The sequence below is a fragment of the Bidens hawaiensis genome, unplaced genomic scaffold, assembly GCF_021521415.1.
Source record: "Bidens hawaiensis isolate Kalapana, Puna unplaced genomic scaffold, B.hawaiensis_p1.1 tig00000142_1, whole genome shotgun sequence".
NCBI lineage: Eukaryota > Viridiplantae > Streptophyta > Magnoliopsida > Asterales > Asteraceae > Bidens > Bidens hawaiensis.
The window spans coordinates 1,974,658-1,996,135 of NW_027491019.1; the positions used below are offsets into that span (position 1 = coordinate 1,974,658).

The following is a 21,478-nucleotide window of genomic DNA, read 5'->3' on the forward strand; positions in this document are numbered from 1 at the left end:
ATCGCGCTTAATATCCCGCCATTCAACACCAATCTTCTTCCATTTCAATCGCAGGACTATCGTTATCTTCGCCGTCCATTTTGATCTTACAGCGTTTCATTTCTTCTCTCAAATCCTATTTATTTTCTTTCTGTTATTAGGTCATATTTTGTGAATGATTATTGTAGAAATGATTATTATAGCTGTTGTTGTTACGTTTAGGTTTAGATGCTAATTTGCTACTTTAACCGCTGGAAGTTATTGATGGAGGTGATTAATTAGGGCTTTGATATAGAAATTACTAGGATTTTAAATGCAAGGCTTAATTTGCTTTCAACATCATTACAATACAATACTTGTTAGAGCATCACCAGCGCACTGCTTACTTTATTTAATGGGATATGCATCTTGTACTTATAGGCTTCCTTCGCAAGCAATTGGCATCAAAGATTGTCTATTGTTGAGATGGTGGAACTTACTGAAATTCAGTAGATGAACATGTTAGCAATTGACAGAGGCAAACCACATGAGGCAAGATTTCTTCTTGCTTTCATATTTGTAACTCTGTTTATTTTTCTCTTCTCAATTGTTTCTTGAATTTTCAGCAATAACAATTTTGGTGGCGCTTCTAAACACGTGGACAAGTTGAAGAGGGATAATTGGTCTCAACATGCCAAAACGCATCATAATTTTTCAAACCAAGATAAATTCTTCAACTCCAGTTTTGTTTTCTCACTGCCAACACAAAAACCTTGTGTTGAAGGAGCAATGGCAGCATCTTTAAGGTATGTTTATTTTTTGTTATTTACTCAAGTTAATTTTGTTGCATATGTTAGGTTTTGTTGGGACCTCTGGACTCTAAGTTTTACAAACTGCATACATAATTTATTTGCAGAAACAATTTTGTATTGTGCACTTTGATCTACACTTTTTGCTCACTTCTAGTGGCTTCAAATGGTTCCTGCTATTGGTTGTACTTTGGTCTTTTCACACCCAATTTTTTAATTTACTACATTTTATAATCTGTACAATATCTTGGATATCCATCTGTTTCACATATTTGTTAGTTTTATGAGCTATTTACAGGCATAGACTCATCATCTCTTTAGAAAGTTGAGCATTTCATTTATTTTAGAATGGAGTGTTTTACTTTTTGTTTCCTTTGTTGCAGATTGTTGTCTTGCCAGTTTCAAAATGTTACAAACTCACAAAGTCCACTTGCTGACAAGGTAAAACATGTTTCCAAAACGCACATCCTTTAGCACTCATTCTTTGATGCCTTTATGTTTTCTTTTCTCTATTAAGTCCAGTAGATTAGTAATTCATACTGAACTTCAAAGATATTTTAAGTGTTGCATTTCTGTTCATGTTATTCTTAAAAAAATTTGATTGCCACATTAAGAAAGAACTATGTTTTTTAAGATTTGGTTTCATTTAATCTTCTGCTCTTTAATAGTTGGAAATTGTTCTCATTGTATCTATAGATTAACTTATGATGTAGAGCTGGAGCGTTCTAATATATAAGCTTTTGACAGGCCTGGCAAGCTTTTTCCAACCTCAAATTATCTTCAAGAAACTATATCAAACCTGGTAAAAGCCGACCAGTAGCTAACAATAATGGTGGTACTGCTGTTTTTAAAGATGGTAGAAGACCTACTCAACAGTTTTCCTCTGTAAATAACAAAACATTTTGGCAAAATCAAGCAGAACATTCTAATGAGATCAATATTCTGCACAGTGAGCCAAGGCCTATGCCCAGTCGGTTTGCACCAGCTGCCACTTATGCATCAAGTTCCACTGGTTCTGGTTATAGAAATATGAACAGCTCATGCAACAATGCCATAAATTCAGGCCACAGTTACACCACAAATGCAAGCCACTTTAAAGGGTTTGAGGAGACTCATTCTATTGGTATTGATGATGATGATGATGATATTCTCCAGGTAATTTGTGCTACCAGATTAATAATTCTTGAATTGGACACTTTTGCACTCGAAAGTAGAGATGGGAAAATGGAGGGCTGGGTGCCTGGGTTGAACTGCAAAAAGTCTGTTGGTCCAAATTTGTCTTATTTGTAAATAATTAAGCGTTAATTATGATTTGTGAAAACAATATTGTTACATTGATAATCTAAACTTTGAATAGAACGACACATGGGGTTGTATCCATTAAATACAGACATATGGATACTCTTAGGCCATGTGATTCGTTCTTTTGTAGCTATTTGTTTTATTTGATCTGTTTGAGATAAAACACAACTCAAATTGGCCCATTCATAATCTGTTTAAGGGCTTGTTTACATTCTAAGTATCTAATAATAGCTTTCTTTCATCATGAATTAACTTCAAATTTCAGAATATTGATTTGGATCAAATAGTTTCCCAACACTACCAATCAGCTGGCACACCACATTCTTCATCAATTCCTGTCACTCCAGCTGTAAACAATAACAATGCAAGACCTGATGGCATAAGTTTGCCTTCAGAACTGTGTGTGGAATGCACTCATGGTCTTAAGGCAAGTCAATACTTACTACTTACTCTAGCCATTAAATATTTAGTATCATGTTAATTTTGTGGCATACCTTATGAATAACTTCTGAAATTGGTTCAGCTAGGACTTTGTCCTGAAGCTTCAGATCATTTGCAAATAATGAAGGACATGCTCATTTCCATATCAAATGATTTGCTTGACAATGCTGACCTGGACTCTGGTCAAATAGAAAAGCTTCGTCAAGATAGGTATCTTTTCCTCACTAGTCTATATTTTAAAAAGGAAGATAAAGTCGTATTTTCAGTTTTATATTCCTGATCAATGAGAAATCGGGTATTTTTGGCACCATTATATGAATAATTAATAGGCAGCAGGTTTTCGATAGAGTTAAAGGTGGCAATTTTGACCCGTTTACCTATGAATTGGTTGATTTGGTTGTGTTTTATCTTAAACGGGCTGACAGTCACATTAAGTCGGTTTTCATTGGTTACAACTTTCTAACTTGTTTTATTTCAAGATTTAGTTAATACCTATAACTTGGTTTTAAAAGCCCATACGATCCGATGCGTTTTGATCCCAAAAGCCGGTGCATGAATGTATGCAAGGAGCTCGTTATTAAAAAAATACTAAAGTTTTATATAGATAACATTTGAACCTGTTAAACTTTAAAAACTAAAAACATAAGATATTCTCATCATCTTTGGTCATATTTGTTCAATAAATGGTCTAAATTGTTCAGATGCTAAAACTTATTGCATAGTTGATGATCAAATTTGTTCAATCAGATTGAAAAACTCAAACCCACTGCAATTGGCAGTCCAATTTATTTGAATACTGGTCAACTGCAAAGCTACTGCATCACGCATAAGATCACATCAGACCATATCATGTGAGGTGCGCATTATGCGCTCCTGATGTGCACCTTTCAATACGAAAGGCAGTAATGATATTTGCAATCATATTTAACTCAAAAAGTGGCAGTGGGAAAATGACCCTTTTATATTAGAGTCATATAAAATGACAACATGATGCCCAAATATTTGCATTCAATTTTTTCTTTTCTGCTCTGTATTTGCTTAAATTATTAGGTGCATCTGAGTTGACAAGATTACAAGACATGCTATCTGATAATTGTTTGATTGCTTTAATCATAGGTTAATGTTGAATAAACAAATTCAGCAGCTTGAGAAATATCTTCAATCTAGTTCAGTTACAGAGAAAGGATCCAAATCAACCTTAACTTCTGCTCACACTACCACCACAAGAGCTTTTCAGTATGAAAGTCCTCCTACACTCGCTTCTAGGGTTGATCCCATCAGACTTGATAATCAGTTTTACATGAATAATGACGCAGACGGGCCTAATAGATGGAATTCACCATCGGTATCGTATTCCTCAGCTGGTAACATTAACATTAATATTAATATATCTTCAGCTCCTGTGGAGAGAGAACCATACATCCCAAAGTATGTGGAAGTCAATTACATTGAAGGTTCAGATAACAAAAACTGGAGCAAGCGGGATTTTTCATGGACCAAAGAGTTGGAGGTATGTGGTACTAAACTGGAACTGGAATTTGAGAATAGAGCAAGTTACGCTTTTTGTCTTTAGGTATATAACAAGTTTCAGGTTTCGTCCTTAAACTAAGGATATGACAGAAATTGTTCTTTGTTCAAATTTGTTTACACGTTTCGTCTTTTTCAATAATGGGTGTTCATTTTTTCCGTAAAGTCTAGTCAAGTGTCTTGCACATGAGGGATTTTTGGTCATTTGCTTTAGAAAGACAAATTTTAGTTTTTGCAAAATTCACTTTAGTTTCACTTTTTTAAATTTGTTTTTGTAAGGCACATGATCAAAATGCTCTCATGTGTAAGGCGCGTGACTGGACTTAACAAACAAAAGTAATGCCCGTTAAACAAATCTGAACCGTTTGATAGGAAGTTTGTTTACGTTCGTGTTAAATGAACGAACATCAATAAAGGTCTAGTTTGTTTAAATGTTTTCGGGAACGTTCGATATTTCATTCGTTTACGTTCATATGTGTTTGTTCTTTAAGCTCATTCATGTTTTTTTGTTTTATATAAGTTTTTTTTATATTTTTAAATTTTTATTTCAGTATTTCACATTTAAATTATTATGCTTTATATTTTTGTATTTTCTAGTTATTAGTATAACATTTAAATAGTAAACCCTAGAACTCACTTAAACTCCCTGGATGCTTCCTCCTTTTCATTTACATGCGTTTGCGTTTGTTAACGTTCATTTATTATTTATAGAGTTGATGAACACACACAAACAAAATTATTTTCTTGACAAACATGAACGCGAAATTTCGTTCGATTATATGTTTGTGAACTGTTTCTTTGTCCAATGAAAGCTAAACGAACGAACACAAACAAGGTCTCGTTTGGTTCGGTGCTTCGGTTTGTTTACAGTCCTACAAACTTCTATTTAAACATATAGATATAGTTATATTTTTGGGTGATAAACTGATAATCATCACTTGGTTCACCTCAGGTTAACAACAAGAAGGTGTTTGGTAATCACTCATTCAGACCTAACCAAAGAGAGATCATTAATGCAACAATGAGTGGACATGATGTTTTTGTTTTAATGCCAACTGGTGGTGGAAAAAGTTTGACCTATCAGGTAGTTTTTGCTAATTAGTTTCTTATAATGATTAAATCTTTTTGTTTTCGGAGTTTGTATTCTTTGTTTTGAACATTTGAACAATGCTGGTTTTATTTCAGCTCCCTGCTCTTATCTATCCCGGTATAACATTAGTAATCTCACCACTTGTTTCACTCATCCAAGATCAAATAATGCATCTCTTGCAGGTTTGCGTTTAATTTATTTCTGTAAGCATTTCTTTTTAATATATCTCTCTTGGGTATTAAATGCAAAAGATAATGTAGGCAAACATTCCTGCTGCTTACTTAAGTGCAAATATGGAGTGGACTGAGCAGCAAGAGATTCTAAGAGAGCTTGCTTCAGAATACTGTAATTACAGGCTGCTATATGTCACTCCAGAGAAAATTGCAAAGTGAGTTCTTGTTTTCAATAAATTGTTAATGAAATTTCACTCATTAAGTCGGTTATACTATGCAAATTTTACTAAATTCATAATTATATACCATATTACAACTGTAAGCGAAAACATAGATATAATTTAAAGATTTTTATATGTTTCTAACTATAAAATTAATCCGTACGTGAGTGCAGAAGTGATTTTTTGCTGCGACAATTGGAAAACTTGCATGCACGAGAATTGCTAAATAGAATTGTCATTGATGAAGCACATTGTGTGAGCCAATGGGGACATGATTTCAGGCCAGATTATCAGGTGACGCCATTTGGCTGCTCTATATTATTTACACCAAACTTTGAAGTATTTATAAGTTTTTAAACAATAATACCAGTTTTGGCTATTTACAGGGTCTTGGTATTTTGAAGCAAAAGTTTCCAAAAGTACCAGTTTTGGCTTTAACTGCAACTGCTACAGCTAGTGTTAAGGAAGATGTTGTGCAGGCTCTTGGTCTGGTTGACTGTATTATTTTTAGGCAGAGTTTTAACCGTCCAAATCTAAGGTAGGATTTAAGTCTAGATAATGTATTATTATTAAGTCGATAATCGATGTCAAGGTGGTACTTCAACCCATTTACAATTGGGCTGATTTTGGTTATGTTGTATCTCTAATGGTTCAAAGGAGTTAAACTAAAATATTTAACCAAAAGGCGTGAGCCGGTCCAACAAGTCATCCACAATTTATTGAAGTTCAAATAATCTTCTAAAGTGTTTTACCAAAAGAACTGTAGATACTTTTTTTCTAATATATATATATAGTAAGATTTATTAGTTTAATGCTTTAGTAATTTATAAATACAAAAGTGTTTGTGGGTCGGCCCAAGGGCCCAACCTGACTCATCCATTTTGCCAGTTTGTGTACAACGTTTTAACTTTCTAATTATGCTGATATTGCAGGTTTTTAGTTTTCGCTAAAACGAAAAAATGTCTGGAGGATATTGATGGCTATATCAAGAAATTCCATTTTGATCAATGTGGAATCATCTATTGTCTTTCGAGGATGGACTGTGAAAAAGTGGCTGAGTGGTTGCAGGTTCCGTGTTTTACATTATTTTGATCATAGATTTAACATTATTTTGCCAATAAAGTTTATATTTGAGGTGGCAGTCTCTACATGTTTACCTCATAGTTATTAAAAGCGCACGCTTTTTGCGCTTAAGCGCATTTAAAGCGCCAGGCGCATTAAGTGCGACTAGCATGCAGCAGATCCCAAACCTCCCATGCGTAATAAATTCTCTTTAATTATTTGTTTCTATTCTCTAGGAGTCCCCTAACACTCCACTATTTAAGGGGTTATATTATATCACACAAAATCATCAAGAAATTAAAAATTACATGTTAGTTTTGTTCTTATTTCCCTAATTTCGGATTTCTTTATTTACTATGAACTTTTTGGTTGTTTTTATAAATTATTTTGAAGAATGAATGTATTTGTTCTTCATAAGATGTTCTATTTAAGTTAAATTTTTTGTTTTTTTAATGTGCGCTTTTTTTTTAATCGGGCGCTTTTTTTGCGCTTATCGCCTGGGCGCTAGACCCAGCCTCAACGATTTCGAGCGCTTATCGCATTTGATAACTATGGTTTACCTATAAATGGGTTGATATGGGCTATGCTTTTTAACAGGTCAAACTGTTTAAGCTAAAAGATACAATAAAAGGAAAATGGGTATAAATGTGAATTGATTCAATCTAGATTTTATATTTAGAGATACAATTTTGCAGAAGTGTGGACATAAAGCAGCATTTTACCATGCTTCTATGGACCCTGAGGAACGTGCATGGGTTCAACAGCAGTGGAGTAAAGATGAGATCAATATAATATGTGCTACTGTGGCATTTGGAATGGGTATGATGCAGATTTATTTACTAGTTAGATGCGTAATAGAAAAATGAGCGGGCTGGGTAACCAGTCAAAATAGGCAATTCTTTTGTACAAGTAGGGCGTGTAAACGAACATGAATGGGGGCATGTTTATGTGTATTCAACTTTAACTGAACGCGAATACTCGAACATATTTTTTTTGTCCATGTTCGTTCGTTAAAAACCTAAACGAACAGTTCACGGATGTAAACGAAAACAAAGTAACGCAAGCGAACATAGTTGAACAAACGAAAAGGCTTTTAATTTAAAATCTAAATTAAAAACATAACATATATGTATATATATGTGCAAATTTCTATTAATATGTAGACGAACATAAATCTTGTTTGTTCTTTTAATAAAATGAATTAAAATATTTTGTTCATGTATGTTCATTAATTAAATAAACAAACATGAACGAACTTCCTGCCAAACGGTTTTCGAATAGTTCAGTGAATGTTCAGTTTGTTTACAGGCCTAGGTACATGTAAAAATAGGTTAAGTCAGCTAGGAAACTAGTTTTCTCAAAAAATTATATCATTTATAAATGAATGTGACAAATTTGCTGTGTCGACCCATTCATAAATTATTTCAGGAATCAACAAACCGGATGTTCGATTTGTCATTCATCATTCTCTTCCTAAATCAATCGAGGGCTACCACCAAGTATTCTTTATAAATTTTAATTTTTTTCATATACTGAAGTCATGTGTTAATTTAACAATGAACTATATACTCTTTGACTGTATTGTAGGAGTGTGGGCGTGCAGGCAGAGATGGTCAAATTGCTTCATGTGTGTTGTATTACAGTTATAGCGATTATGTAAGTTATATCTAAAAATATAATTTGCCTGTTCATCTTTTGTATAGTCCAGAGTTTAAAGTCAGCTGTCAGTTATTTGGTAATGCAAATAGGCTTATAAGTGAACCAGACGAACACGAATGGATCATGCTCGTGTTCCTTTATTTAACTTGAACAGACGGACGATCAAACACGAATGACGAATATGCAATTGAACAGGGTTTTGTGTTCGTGTTCGTCTGTGAAGAAATGAACATGTTTGTGTTCATTTATGTTTCTTTGTTAACTGTGAACAAACATAAGTGAACATAGATAAATGAACATAAGTGAGTTAAAAGCAACTAAAAGTAAATGTGAACAACAATGCGTTGGGGCTAAAAAGTTTTAAAACTATATTAAGCTGTAATGGGCCAAGAAATTTAAATTAATATATTAACGAATTTAAACAAGCGTAAATTAAATGAACGTAAACAAACAAGCATAAATGAGTTTAAATGAATGAACAAGACAATGTGTTCATGCTCAGTTGTTTATTAACTAAATGAACATAGACATACTTTTCGCCAAACAGTTCACAACTAGTTCACTGAACGTTCAGTTTGTTTATAATACATATATTATATAGTGATAGTACATATAAGTTTTTATATGTACTATTAATGACGGGGGTATTTTTTTTTGTATTGAAGATTCGGGTCAAGTATATGCTTAGTAATGGAGTTGGAGAACAAAGCTCCTTTACATATGGTCAACCTCGTAGGGGTTCTTCAAATTCAGGAAGGGTGGAAACAAATTCTGAAAACCTTTTAAGAATGGTACTAAGTTATTGTCATTGTAACATATATTAATAAATGGTATTTGTATTATTTGCGTATGGACAATTAATACTTTTCTTACAGGTCAGTTACTGTGAAAATGATGTTGACTGCAGACGCTTTTTACAACTTGTTCATTTTGGGGAAAAGTTCGATTCCTTCAACTGTAAAAAAACATGTGACAATTGTATGAACGCTCGGACTCTTGTGGATAAGGATGTTACTCTGATAGCAAAACAATTGGTTAGGATCATATGTTGTTTTATCTTTAACTTTATTATGCAACATTAGAAGCTTGGTGGGCCATTCGGGTAGGGGTGTAAACAAGCCGAGCCGAGCCCCGAGCTCTCATTTAACTTACTAGAGCTCGAGCCTTGCTCGTTTCGAGCTCTATTTCTAAAGCCCGAGCTTGACTCGTGAGTAGTACTTCAAGCTGAAGCTTGGCTCTCGCTCGACATATTTGTTATTTATTAATTAATTTGTGTACATTTACGATAGTATCATATGTATGTGTATTAGTTATTAGTTTTATATGTAGCATAATATATATTATATAGTTATTTTTATCATATACTTTAGTTACATTAGTATTTAATATATCATATAAATAATGGAATCACTAGCCATTCAGAGCTCAATAAGTGTAGCTCGAGCTTGTGCTCGTTCATTAAACAAGCTTATTTTTAGGCTCAAGCTTGGGGCTCGTTTAAGCTTGGCTCAAACTGTGCGTTTAGCAAGCCGATTTTGAGTAGCTTACGAGCGGCTTGGCTTATTTACATCTGTTCATGCGGGTTGGGTAATTGGGTGAATCCAAAGACATTTTCTTCTCAATTTTTGTAAGTAGTTAGCATGAAAAATTCTTTATTGTTTCAAAAATAATTTTTTTTAAATAGAAGGATGTGGAAGGTTTTATGCATCAAAGTACACTTTGGCTACTTTTGACCCATTTGACCTTTTTTCTTTGAAGCTACTGCTTGATGCGTTGAGTTTTAAATAACTTTAATCAACCTATTCATATGCAGGTTGAATTAGTGAAATCAGTCAAACAGCAATTCTCATCATCTCACATTTTGGATGTCTACAGAGGCTCCATGAGCCAAATTGTAATCCTCACTTGTTATTATACTTCAATTTCATGTGCTTAAATCATCTTGTCAACTAAATACATATGAAAATGCAGGTTAAAAGAAACAAACACAATTTATTAAGCTTACACAGTGCTGGGAAACATATAGCTAAAGGGGAAGCATCACGTGTTCTTCGTCATCTTGTTATTGAAGAGATCCTTGTAGAGGATGTAAAGAAAAGTGATCTTTATGGATCCACATCATCGGTTTTGAAAGTAAGGTTTGTTTATTAAAATCATAATCAATTGTTTTAATATGGTTCAGTTCAGATGTAATTTGTTCCGTGTTTTCTGTAGGTAAATGAAAGAAATGCTGATAATTTACTTGCGGGTCGGCAGACCATAACTTTAAGGTTCATTTCTTTCATTCACACTCATGACATTGTTTTTAAACATGTTTTTTGTTCTAGTAGTTTTTGTTTAAAAGCCTACCAACTCGATTAACACGCTTACAACTTGGTTATCATCCATCAACCCGTTCGACCCATTTAGATGAATGGGTTACACAGGTCGTGTTCGAGTTACATGGTTTTAAGTGAGTGCGAGCTCAAGTGGGTGCTTTTGACACAGATTAAAACATGAATTGTGTTGGGGTTGAACAATTCAGCCCGCCAACGTGCAACCGACACCCCTTAATACCTCACCTTGAGTGATTTTTGAGCCATTTTATTTTTATCATTTAACCCGTTAGAGATTCATGGGTTAAAAATGCAACCTCTAATAGTGTTATAACTTATAACAAGAAAACCATTCTCATGTTTGTGGTTCTGTTAACTTGTAGAGTCCCTTCTGCTGTTAAAGCATCCAAGACTCATACAAATGATGCAGCCCCATCAAAAGGCCCGCTTACATTATCAAAGAAAACTCCTATACAAGTAGATACTCCTCCTTCTGCTCAACCTCAACCAACAGTAGACTCGGTAGGTTAATTTTGGTGCCAAAGTTTCCCTTTTTTAGTTAATTATCTATCTGTATATTTCTTAAAATAAAAATGCAGTCTAACTACTTTATCTGCTTCATCTTTCACAGGATCTTGCAGCCAAGTTATTTCCAGCTTTGCGAGTTATGCGAACAAATCTTGTTAAGATAGCAGAAAACAATGGGGTCTGCGCGTACCACATATTTGCGTAAGTTAACATTCCATACTCGACTAATCCTACATAGGTTCGGTTTGAAGGTTTTTTCATCCGAAACCGAAACCTGAACCAAACATAAATTAGGTAATTCAAAATCAAATAATTTAACACCCTTTGCTTGTACACATGAAGTGATTAGAACTTTAAAATGTTTTCAAAAAAAGCAACTGTTAGATTATAACGTAACTGGATCGTGATTTAGTACCAGTAAAGTAACTTTGATTACTAAGAAACTATCCTTATAGTCAAATGCTCTTGATTTAGGGACACAACACTGCACAATATCTGCAAAAGGATCCCCAGAACGAAAGAAGAGCTTCTAGAAGTCAACGGCATTGGCAAGTAAGTTTCTTCAAAGATCTAGATTATTCAGTTGTTACTACTATTATTATTATTGTCTTAGTAATCATATTTAAAACAAAGCTATTATAAAGTTAACCAAAAAATGCAAATCCTAATCACAAACTTAACACAGGGCGAAAGTAATGAAGTATGGTGATAAAGTTTTGGAAACCATTGAGGCTACCATAAAAGAACACTATGGTGGGACCGGGCATTCGTTGACAGGTGGCACATGCAGCAGTGCCACTAGTTCCGGTTCTGTTAAGAGAAAAAGAAACACGGTTATAAATACTTATGATGCTTCAAGAGAAGACGACGACGACGACGATGATTTTGTTGTGAGTACTGCACGGTCAAAGAAGCGGGTGTTGGTGAAACCCAAACTGAGCGTTGACCCGATTGACATTTTTGATGATGATGATGATATACCTGATGAGGTTCTTGAGTTTTGTGATTCTTTTGATAATGTGGGGTCAAGTCAAAAGGGTGAGCAAAATGCTGGGGGAAGAGTATTGCCTTCTTGGTGAAAATGTGAAATGTTGGTGTGCTGATGTTATTTAGTTTCGGGTCAAACGTTGACCGAATTGCGATAGATAGAAGGGTATGTGAATCTGCAGCTTTCAAGTTGTAAGAAAAGTTTTGTTGGGTTTGGTTAGGGGTTTTGTACAGTTGATCAAGGCGTTCTATTTAGAAATGTATTTTCTCTTTATAGTGGGTCGAGTTGGGTCGGGTTGGGTCGGTTCAGATTGGGTGATACGAAGTTATATTTATTTATGTTGTAAATTGAGTGGTAATCAAGTGAATGATTACCGTTTTTTAGTTGAGGAAAACCATCATGACACTTTATGATGAAGATTGAAAATGAGACCCGAGTATTATAGGTGATCAAATCGGGTTGGTCAAAGGAACCGGAACCGGTTCAGAACCGGTTCCATTAGTCAACATCACTGTTTAAACCGGTTCCATGGTCGAACCGGTTAGGGAACCGAACCGGTTCCCCAACCCTCGGACCCGGAACCGGTGGAACCGGTTCTGACCGGTTCCTAAACCGGTTCTTACACTGTAACCGGTTCCAACCGGTTACAGTGTAAAATATTATTTTTTTTTCGTTTTTCGTTTCCGCTGCTTGTGTAGGTGATGATTTGTGTTCTTCTGATTTCTGAAGAGGCTCATGCTACTTTTGTTGTTCACCCACAGAGCAATGGTAAACAACATATTGAACTTAATGCTATGAGTGTCAGCGTGTTTGAATTGATTAGTCTGTATCGTGTATCGTGTAATGGTGAACTTAAATCTGTATCGTGTTACATTTGTTGAGTTTGCTATGTATTATAGTCTTTTGGCTTACGCAAGTCAAATGCTGAATTATAATCAAGAGCGGTGTTATACGATTCGTATTTGTATAACATGTTAAATAAAAAAAACAATTAACATAAAATTCATTTTATTTACTTTAAGAAGTTCAAAAAAAAAGGTTACATGTTTTAAAATATTTAAAAACAAACTAACAAAACATTAAACTTATAAATATAAAGTTGTGACATATTATTTCTAGAAAAGCCTTCTTGTTCGTCGTAATTATTGAGTGGCGACTTATTTATCAGAATTACTTGTAGAAACGCTTTCTTGTTCGTCGTGCACTCGAACATCAAGTGGTGTTTCGTCTTCCAGAGTGGTTACGTGTTGAACACGATCGATTGAGTCCAAGTGATCCTTCAAGCAAATGCACATCTCCACCGACTCCGAATTCAGTCTAGTTCTTCTCACCGATATTACCTTGCCACTAAGAGAAAAAGCAGATTCCGAAGCTACCGTAGAAGCTTGGGCGGTTTGTTGGTACATAGATGTCAGTAGTTCATAGTCTAGCGTTTGTAATCGAGTCTGTAATGTAATTGTGTTTAAGTTTATCTTTATGTATGTAAGCGAAGTTGTCAACAAGTTCGCTTAGGCGAACTTGTTGAACAAGCGAAGTTGTTGGCAAGTTCGCCTAGGCGAACTTGTTCAACGAGCGAAGTTATTGACAACTTCGCCTGAGGCGAAGTTGTCGTGTATTTAAGTAACCTACGGGTTACTGTTTAAGGTTCGGTTTTTGAGAGTTCGTTTTAGAGTTCGTGATAGTTGTGATCATTTCACGTGTCAAGTGTCTGTAATAGACGTGGTTCGAGTTATAATATAACGTGGTTTCGTTTGTATCGTGTGTTCGTGTTTTACGTATTCTACGCTCGTAACTACCTACGCAGGGATTCCGCACCTGCGTAGATAGCGATATCCCGTGTAAGATCCCGTGTAAGATCCGTCCGGGAAATGAAATTACTTTTCAAGTCTAATACTTCGTAAGAAGTTCTTTGCTATGTTTAACAGAAAATTGATCCAACCTTGGAAAATGATATATATACTAACTTTGTGTGCTTAACTAGTGAAGTTATTAGGCTTAAAAGGCTTTAGGACAATCATTGTATGTCATGGTAACTTTTTATGGTGCGTAAAAGTAGATGTGATACAAATTAAAGTTTACTTGATTTTATGTGGAAACTCCTTAAGAGTTTTGCGTGTCTTCATGTATATCTTTCCGAATGATAGGCAGAAAAGTGATTACCCAGTCATACACGAGCCCGTAAGTGTTCTGATTCACGTGAAGAAGGCGTTTCAAGACACTGCAGTGATCCAGATTCGGGACTTGCAGTTGCTTATTACTCTGAAGTCTATAAGTACGTTAAAAAAAAAAAAAAAATTATTAGTACTTATGAAGTTATTGTAACATTCGAGAGTTCAAGATATCGAGACTTCTCAATCATGGAAGAATGAGTACGGGAAGCAGACAAAGAATACTTACAAGTTAATCAGACACTATGGGTCGAAGTCAATTCGGGGTGACTTGGGGAAAGCCAAATACGCTTTGAGGATAGATAGGAGGCATCAATATTTCTGAGTTGTTACCCACTTAAATTTTAAGGATTAATTGAACCTAACTCGTATCACAGAAACGATGAAAACCATCTTAAGTATATTTACCTGCCTACAACCTGTCTCTATATGTCATAATACAGCTAAACACGAATCTATGTGACAGTCACGTAGCTAGTATGATTCCTGTTCGGATCTTTTCTAAAACGTAGCAGTCCCTATCGAGACTGAAATTTGATCCCTTATTCGTTAAATTTTTATAAGTTTTTCTTAGTTTTGTAGTTGTTTTGATTTTAACTGGTTACTTAGAATTGATCACGACGTTTAATTCTTAAAAGAAAATTTTAAAGAGTTAATTCAAATTGTTCAAAATTACAAGGGTTGGTTTTGAAAATATAGGCGAAGTAGTTGAATCAGGCGAACTTGTGGATAACTTCGCCTAGGCGAAGTTATCCGTAACTTCGCCTGACCAACTCTGACCCTATAAAAGGTTTCAAACAGTAAATTTATTCATTATTTACAGCGAACTTGTAACACACCAGAAAATCCGGCGAACTTGTTCTTTCGATCGATCTCGTGTTATTTTACTTCGATTTTCATTCCGATCAAAGGTCCGAGGTGTTATTTTATCATGTATTACTAGTTCGTTCACGCAAATCAAGGGTCGTTTCGACCCGGTTTTTAACCTCGAACCATCGGGTTTTTGAAACCGATTTTCAAACCTCATGTTACGTGTTCATGGACAAACTTTACGTCCTCATAACCTTAAATACCAAGTGTTATTCAGTTATTCATCGTCAATTTTTACCGAAACATCGGATTTCCGGATGATTGGAATCCTAACAGTCGCCGATTCAGTTCAGGCGAAGTTAGGGTTTAGACGAAGTTATCCGCAACTTGGCCTGGGGCTTAATTTCGCCTGAGGCGAAGTTATCCGCAACTTCGCCTAGGGCTTAATTTCGCCTAACCCTTATCTTCGCCTGGGGCGATGTTGTGAAGAGGCGAAGTTACCACTAACTTCGCCCAGACCATCTTTTTTAAAATAAATTAGACGAACTTATAGATGAAGCGAAGTTGTTACCAACTTCGCTTCACCTTTTAACTTCGCCTATACAGGTTTGAACACAACTTCGCTCCTGTTGAATCAAGCGAACTTGTCTAACACTTTAACGCTTATCTAAATTGGTTCGTTTAGTGCAGATATGGCTGCTGTTGGAGGTGCAGGTGATGACGGTGATGATCAAAGACAATTCTTCCCAGCTCATAACCAGTTCATAACACTTGACCCAGATGCAAAGGGCGTGGAAGACTACAGGGAGATAATTACTTTTCTCCTGCGCTCAAGGATTTATCATGCAATAACAACTACCCTGCCTATTTCGCTGCCGAATATTGAAGACTTTTGGCAGACGGTAGAGTATGATTGCCGGGTTGAGCCCCTGGTTATGCGAGCCACCGTTAACGGTCAAGTCGTTCAGTTTTCTTCTGAACATATACGGGTGGCGTTGCAGTTTGGTGAAGAAACGAGGGATGACCCAACGGAGTTTGTTGCGCCATTCCGTGATGGGGCGTTCCTCAGGATGGGATATTCGGGTCTCTTAGGAGACACTCAACGGAGGAAGGGGTTCCTCTTAGATCAGTGGCGCTTCCTTATGCACGTCATGATCGTATGTATGTCAGGACGGAAGGCAGGCAGGCACTGATGGAATGGGTGCGACAATGCAGTCTGCTATGACTGCATTGACTTATAATAAAAGATATTCGTTCAGCCAAATGATCTTTTACGAGATCGACAGGCAAAGGAGGGCTGTGGCGCGTGAGCGGTTTACAATGTATCCTCGATTTCTACAGATGATTTTCAATCATGTGGCTCCGACGCTGCCTCAACGACGCCCTATACGATACGTTGAAAGTGTGACAAAACGTATCTTTGCACAGTGTCGCACTTCTAGCTCACGAAGCAAGCCTGAGCTGCGTCCCAGGCATACTCCGCTTTTTGGGTATCTTATAAACCCGGAGTATGTGCCTGCGGCGGGGGACGAGTTCAGAGACCCAAGACCACAACAGGCGGCAGCACCCCAGGCTGTATCAGCTGCGCCTGCTGTATCTGCTGCTGTGCCAGCTTCTGAGATTGATCTTGACGCCATGTTCGGCGGGCAAGGGTTGTTTGATATGGACCGAGTTGATCCACATGAGAATATTCAAGTCTCGGGTCCACAAGCTGATTTTGATGATGTGATGGAAGAGGCCAGACGGATGATGGTGAGGCATGAGAGAACGGTGGGTAAGCAGAAGAGAATTGTTGACAACGACGACGAGGACGATGATGAAGAAGAAGCTGTGCAGCTGGTAAGAAAGCGTTCACGTAGGGAAACGACAGGTATGGGTGTAGGAGCCGGAGAGACTTCAAGGTTTGCACGTTTTGCTCCACCTGCCTTGTCTGGTATGTCCCTTGTTCCTACCTCTGTGCAGGTATCGAGTACAAGCGCTACGGTTGTTCCCGTAGTGGCTACATCGTCGGCTGACATTCCATCGGTCACGGCCGTCCAGACGTCGGCTCCAGCAATTGTGTCTCTACCACCTCCAACGCTTACTCCATCGGTGGTAGTAGCACGATTTGTTGAGTCTACGGTCACCACTACTGCAGGAGTATCGGGTACGGTACCACCTGCGGACATGCCCACCTCAGACTCGGAACGTATAGCTTCACTAGAGTGGATTGTAGCTGAGCAGTCCAAGACCATTCAACGCCTAGTGGAAGCAAATCAACTGCAGGCATCCCTCCTGGCTGAGCACGGGAAAATAATAGATGCCTTGAAGGTGTTCTTGGCATCTCAGGGGGAGATGAGCTGTAGAGGAGATGAGTTGAGGACCAAGCGCCGAAACGATCAAGACGATGATCCCAATGCACCGGAAGGTGCAGGTGGTGAGTTGCCAAGAACTTCTATAGCTCTTGGGGCTTCCACAGCTGAGGGGGAGTCTGCATCTGGTGATGATGTTGAAGTTGTTGATGATATGATCGATGCGCTGAAGGAACTTGATGATGACATGTTCAGCGACGATGTGTTATTTGATGAAGATGTTCTGCCAATCAGTGAGATTGAAAAGATTGGTGCAGAAATTGTGGTTGAGAATGTGATAGAGGAAGGAGAGATTGTTGAAGAAAATGTCGAGCATGAGATCCCTGTGGTTGAACAGTCGACTATATGTGAAGCTGCTGAGGTTGACAACACTGAGTGGGAAGATCAGCCTAACTGGAAGGAAGGCTGCGCTCAGTGGTTTGTAAAGACGAAGAAGCCAGCAGTACCGATGATGTTCAAAAAGTCGTACAATATAAAGGGATATGCAGAGTCGAAGAAAGGAATCATATGCTGGTTGTACGATGAAGAGTTGAGATTATTTGTGATCAAACTTTACGACGGCATTCAGTACTTCAAGAGGATGTTAAGATCCCTGAATACCTTACCGGAGTGTGAGGTGAAAGACTTAGCGAGACTGGGGCTGATAAACAGAAGTAATGATAATATGGCGAGGATGATTGGGAAAATTGTTTGGAAGGAGGCCATCAAAGATAAAAAGTTTGAACTTCTGAAGCCTCAGAAAGGGAAGTTAGTGGAAGATAAAGATAGAGGGATGAGGGCAGACGGCAAACCATGGATGGTTATGAAGTATAAACCAGTCCGTAATTTAAAAGAAGTGCCGATGAAGGTGATGCCCAAGAATGTCTTAAAAGATTTGAAATGGTGGTACGTGGACTGTGAGACTGCTGAAGCAGTCATGGAGGATGAAGATGAGCAAGAGATTATGAGGGTGTATGATCCTATGCACTTAGTCAATCTGTCTCAAGCTGACTTGCAGGTACTACATGCTAAGAAGATTTTCTACATTCCTGCTTGGAAAGAGGAAGCTAAGAAGTACCAGAAGCTGGTCTCTGTATGTGTTAGACAGGGAGTGCATGCTTGAGGGGATGCAGAGAGAAGACGAGAGATTACAAGACACAAGCTATGAAGATCAAGATATGAAGCTACTGCCAAGGGGGAGTCTGTTGGTACATAGATGTCAGTAGTTCATAGTCTAGCGTTTGTAATCGAGTCTGTAATGTAATTGTGTTTAAGTTTATCTTTATGTATGTAAGCGAAGTTGTCAACAAGTTCGCTTAGGCGAACTTGTTGAACAAGCGAAGTTGTTGACAAGTTCGCCTAGGCGAACTTGTTCAACGAGCGAAGTTATTGACAACTTCGCCTGAGGCGAAGTTGTCGTGTATTTAAGTAACCTACGGGTTACTGTTTAAGGTTCGGTTTTTGAGAGTTCGTTTTAGAGTTCATGATAGTTGTGATCATTTCACGTGTCAAGTGTCTGTAATAGACGTGGTTCGAGTTATAATATAACGTGGTTTCGTTTGTATCGTGTGTTCGTGTTTTACGTATTCTACGCTCGTAACTACCTACGCAGGGATTCCGCACCTGCGTAGATAGCGATATCCCGTGTAAGATCCGTCCGGGAACCTACACGGTTAGTAAATCACGGGCCATGGTGGCAAGAATCGGAAACTCGGTTTCCTTTACCTTCCACCAAGCCAAAACATCAAAAGTGCCATATTCCTCTTCGGATAAACCGGTATAGAAATCATATGCACTATACCTTCCTAGTTCGCTTGAAGGGGTGTTACCCCTTTGTTTTTTAGCCGTTACGTTGCGAACGGTGTTCATAAGGCTAATCATGGGGTCTCGTACTCTAGTAGCACTTGAACTTGATGAAGACCCCCCCGGCGTAGGCATGTGTATGTTTGACCCATATTTATTTATATAAAAGTCATACATAAATTTAAAATTCAAGTTAAAATCATTTTGTGCCTCTGTTGAAAAGTTTGGGTCAACTTCATGCATATCTAAGGCTGAAAAAATTTCGTCTATCACACATTCAACCCCCGTAACATTTAACATTGGGTTTAAAGCGGCGGCGCAAGTAAAAATCGGTGGCAATTCAAGAAAGTATTTTTTTAATTTAAACTTCATTGGTAATATGATGTTTGAAAACATTGGACTTTTATTTTCAAATTCTTTAAGATTGTTAACGATTAAAAATAACTCCGAAAGAACCAAGGGACTTGTCGGATAATACGTTCCCGATAGTTTCGTAGTTGATGTTTTAAAAACTTCAAGAAAAGTCGATAAGTCATTGATAATTTCCCATTTCTCATTTGAAAAGGGGATTGCCAAATCATTCTCGGCAAGACTAGAATGAAACATTTGTAAAGTTTCTCTTTGTTTCAAAGCACTTTGAAACATTATGCAAGTGGAATTCCATCGATGAGGTACATCCCAATTAGCTCCCAAAGCTTTTCTTCCCGTATCTTTACAAAATTTTCTATAATCCATTTCTTTTTTTACTTTTCTTAAAAACTTCATGTAGCATTACTCTAAAATCGTTTATAACCGATGTAACCTCATCCGAAGCAAGTCCGTCTTGCACGATTAAATTAATGATATGTGCAACACACCTTGAGTGAAAAAATACACCATTGCAAATCGGCGTATATTTTAATTTTAATTTATCAACCGCCGATGTATTATTCGACGCGTTATCAAATGCAATTGAAAATATTTTATTTTCTAGTTTATAAGTTTTTATAACATAATCTAAAATTTCAAACAAATTATCTCCCGTATGTGGATACTCAAAGAGTTCGAAAGCAATGGTGCGTTTCATCATTTCCCACGATGACGGGTCTACCCAATGAGCGGTGACACAAAGATAAGATTCGGGTAGACCATGTGGAGCCGACCAAACATCACTAGTTAAGTTTATTCCCGTATTTATATTTTCAAAATATGCAATTAGTACCTCTTTGGCCTTCTTCCACAATTTTAAACAATAACGTTTAAGAGTATAACGACTTACGTGAGTGTATTGTGGTTGAAGCGTATCTCGAATCATGGCGGTTAAGCGAGGGTTGTCGAAGTGGCTAAACGGCAAAGCTTCTTGAATCACAAACTTCGCCATACGATCTTGAACTCGATCAATTTGGTATGTAAATATTCCGCCTTCACTATCCATTTGCGTTTGTTGCGACTCGACGTTCTGTTTCAACGCCCTGCAATACGGTCTTTCGATGTGTTTCTTCAAATTTGAATTCGAAAGTGGGTTTAAATAAATCCCACAAAACTTGCACCGAGCCTTCAATGAATGGTCACTCAATTCAACCAAATCCCAATTGCACCAAATCTCTTGATTACGATTATGAGGTACAATACGAATGAAACTTGGTCCGGCGGTGGAACCTTGACCAACCGATGATTGTGAGGCAGCCATAACAACAAATATGAATATATAAGAAGAGAAAACAAGAGATTAGAGAACTCAGAACGTTGTAATAGCGTTTTTTTGTATTTTTTTGCGTTCGGGTTTGCGTTTTGAGTGTTGTGATGAACCCATTACACCAAATACCTATTTATACTAGTAGTGGGGTGTTTGGGGAGCCAAAAAACGGCCATTTTTGACCCCAACGGTCAAAAAACGGCCATAAAACCGTTTCCCAACGGCTAGAACTACTCCAACGGCTAGAACCGGTTCCGAACCGGTTCCGGTCGAACCGGTTCCAGAACCGGTTCCGGTTCGGTTCCGGTTCCTACCCGGTCCACCTCCAAAAATGTCAAACCGGTCCCGGATCGTCGGGTTGAAACGGAACCGAACCGGTTCCTACGAAAAACGGGTAGGAACCGGTTCGGTTCCGGTTCGGTTCCACCGAACCGGTTCCAGGAACCGGTTTTGTTGTCCACCTCTACTGCGAATATTAAGAAATCACAATACAAAGGGAGGGGACATAAGAAAAAATGCGACCCCTTCTTTCTATAGATATGATGTAGCTTGATAGTATACAGGTGTATTTGATGATGGTATACGGGTAGCAAACGTGATGGTATACGATTGTTGGTGT

The 21,478-nt window shown here is 37.4% G+C and overlaps 1 protein-coding gene across 1 annotated transcript; it reads left to right on the top strand.

Moving 5' to 3' along the window:
- The first annotated feature begins 243 nt into the window (after positions 1-243).
- On the top strand, positions 244-12,369 carry LOC143574971 (ATP-dependent DNA helicase Q-like 4A). The gene is made up of 26 exons (XM_077059482.1): positions 244-249; positions 400-467; positions 585-764; positions 1,151-1,208; positions 1,515-1,922; positions 2,335-2,500; positions 2,597-2,720; positions 3,627-4,020; positions 4,990-5,121; positions 5,223-5,309; positions 5,388-5,515; positions 5,695-5,815; positions 5,908-6,059; positions 6,454-6,589; positions 7,279-7,402; positions 8,012-8,082; positions 8,171-8,239; positions 8,908-9,033; positions 9,118-9,276; positions 10,056-10,136; positions 10,214-10,375; positions 10,457-10,512; positions 10,941-11,079; positions 11,189-11,286; positions 11,560-11,637; positions 11,771-12,369. Exons 1-26 carry the CDS (start codon positions 244-246, stop codon positions 12,162-12,164), a joined length of 3,717 nt encoding a protein of 1,238 aa, XP_076915597.1. The 3' UTR covers positions 12,165-12,369.
- The last annotated feature ends 9,109 nt before the right edge of the window (positions 12,370-21,478 follow it).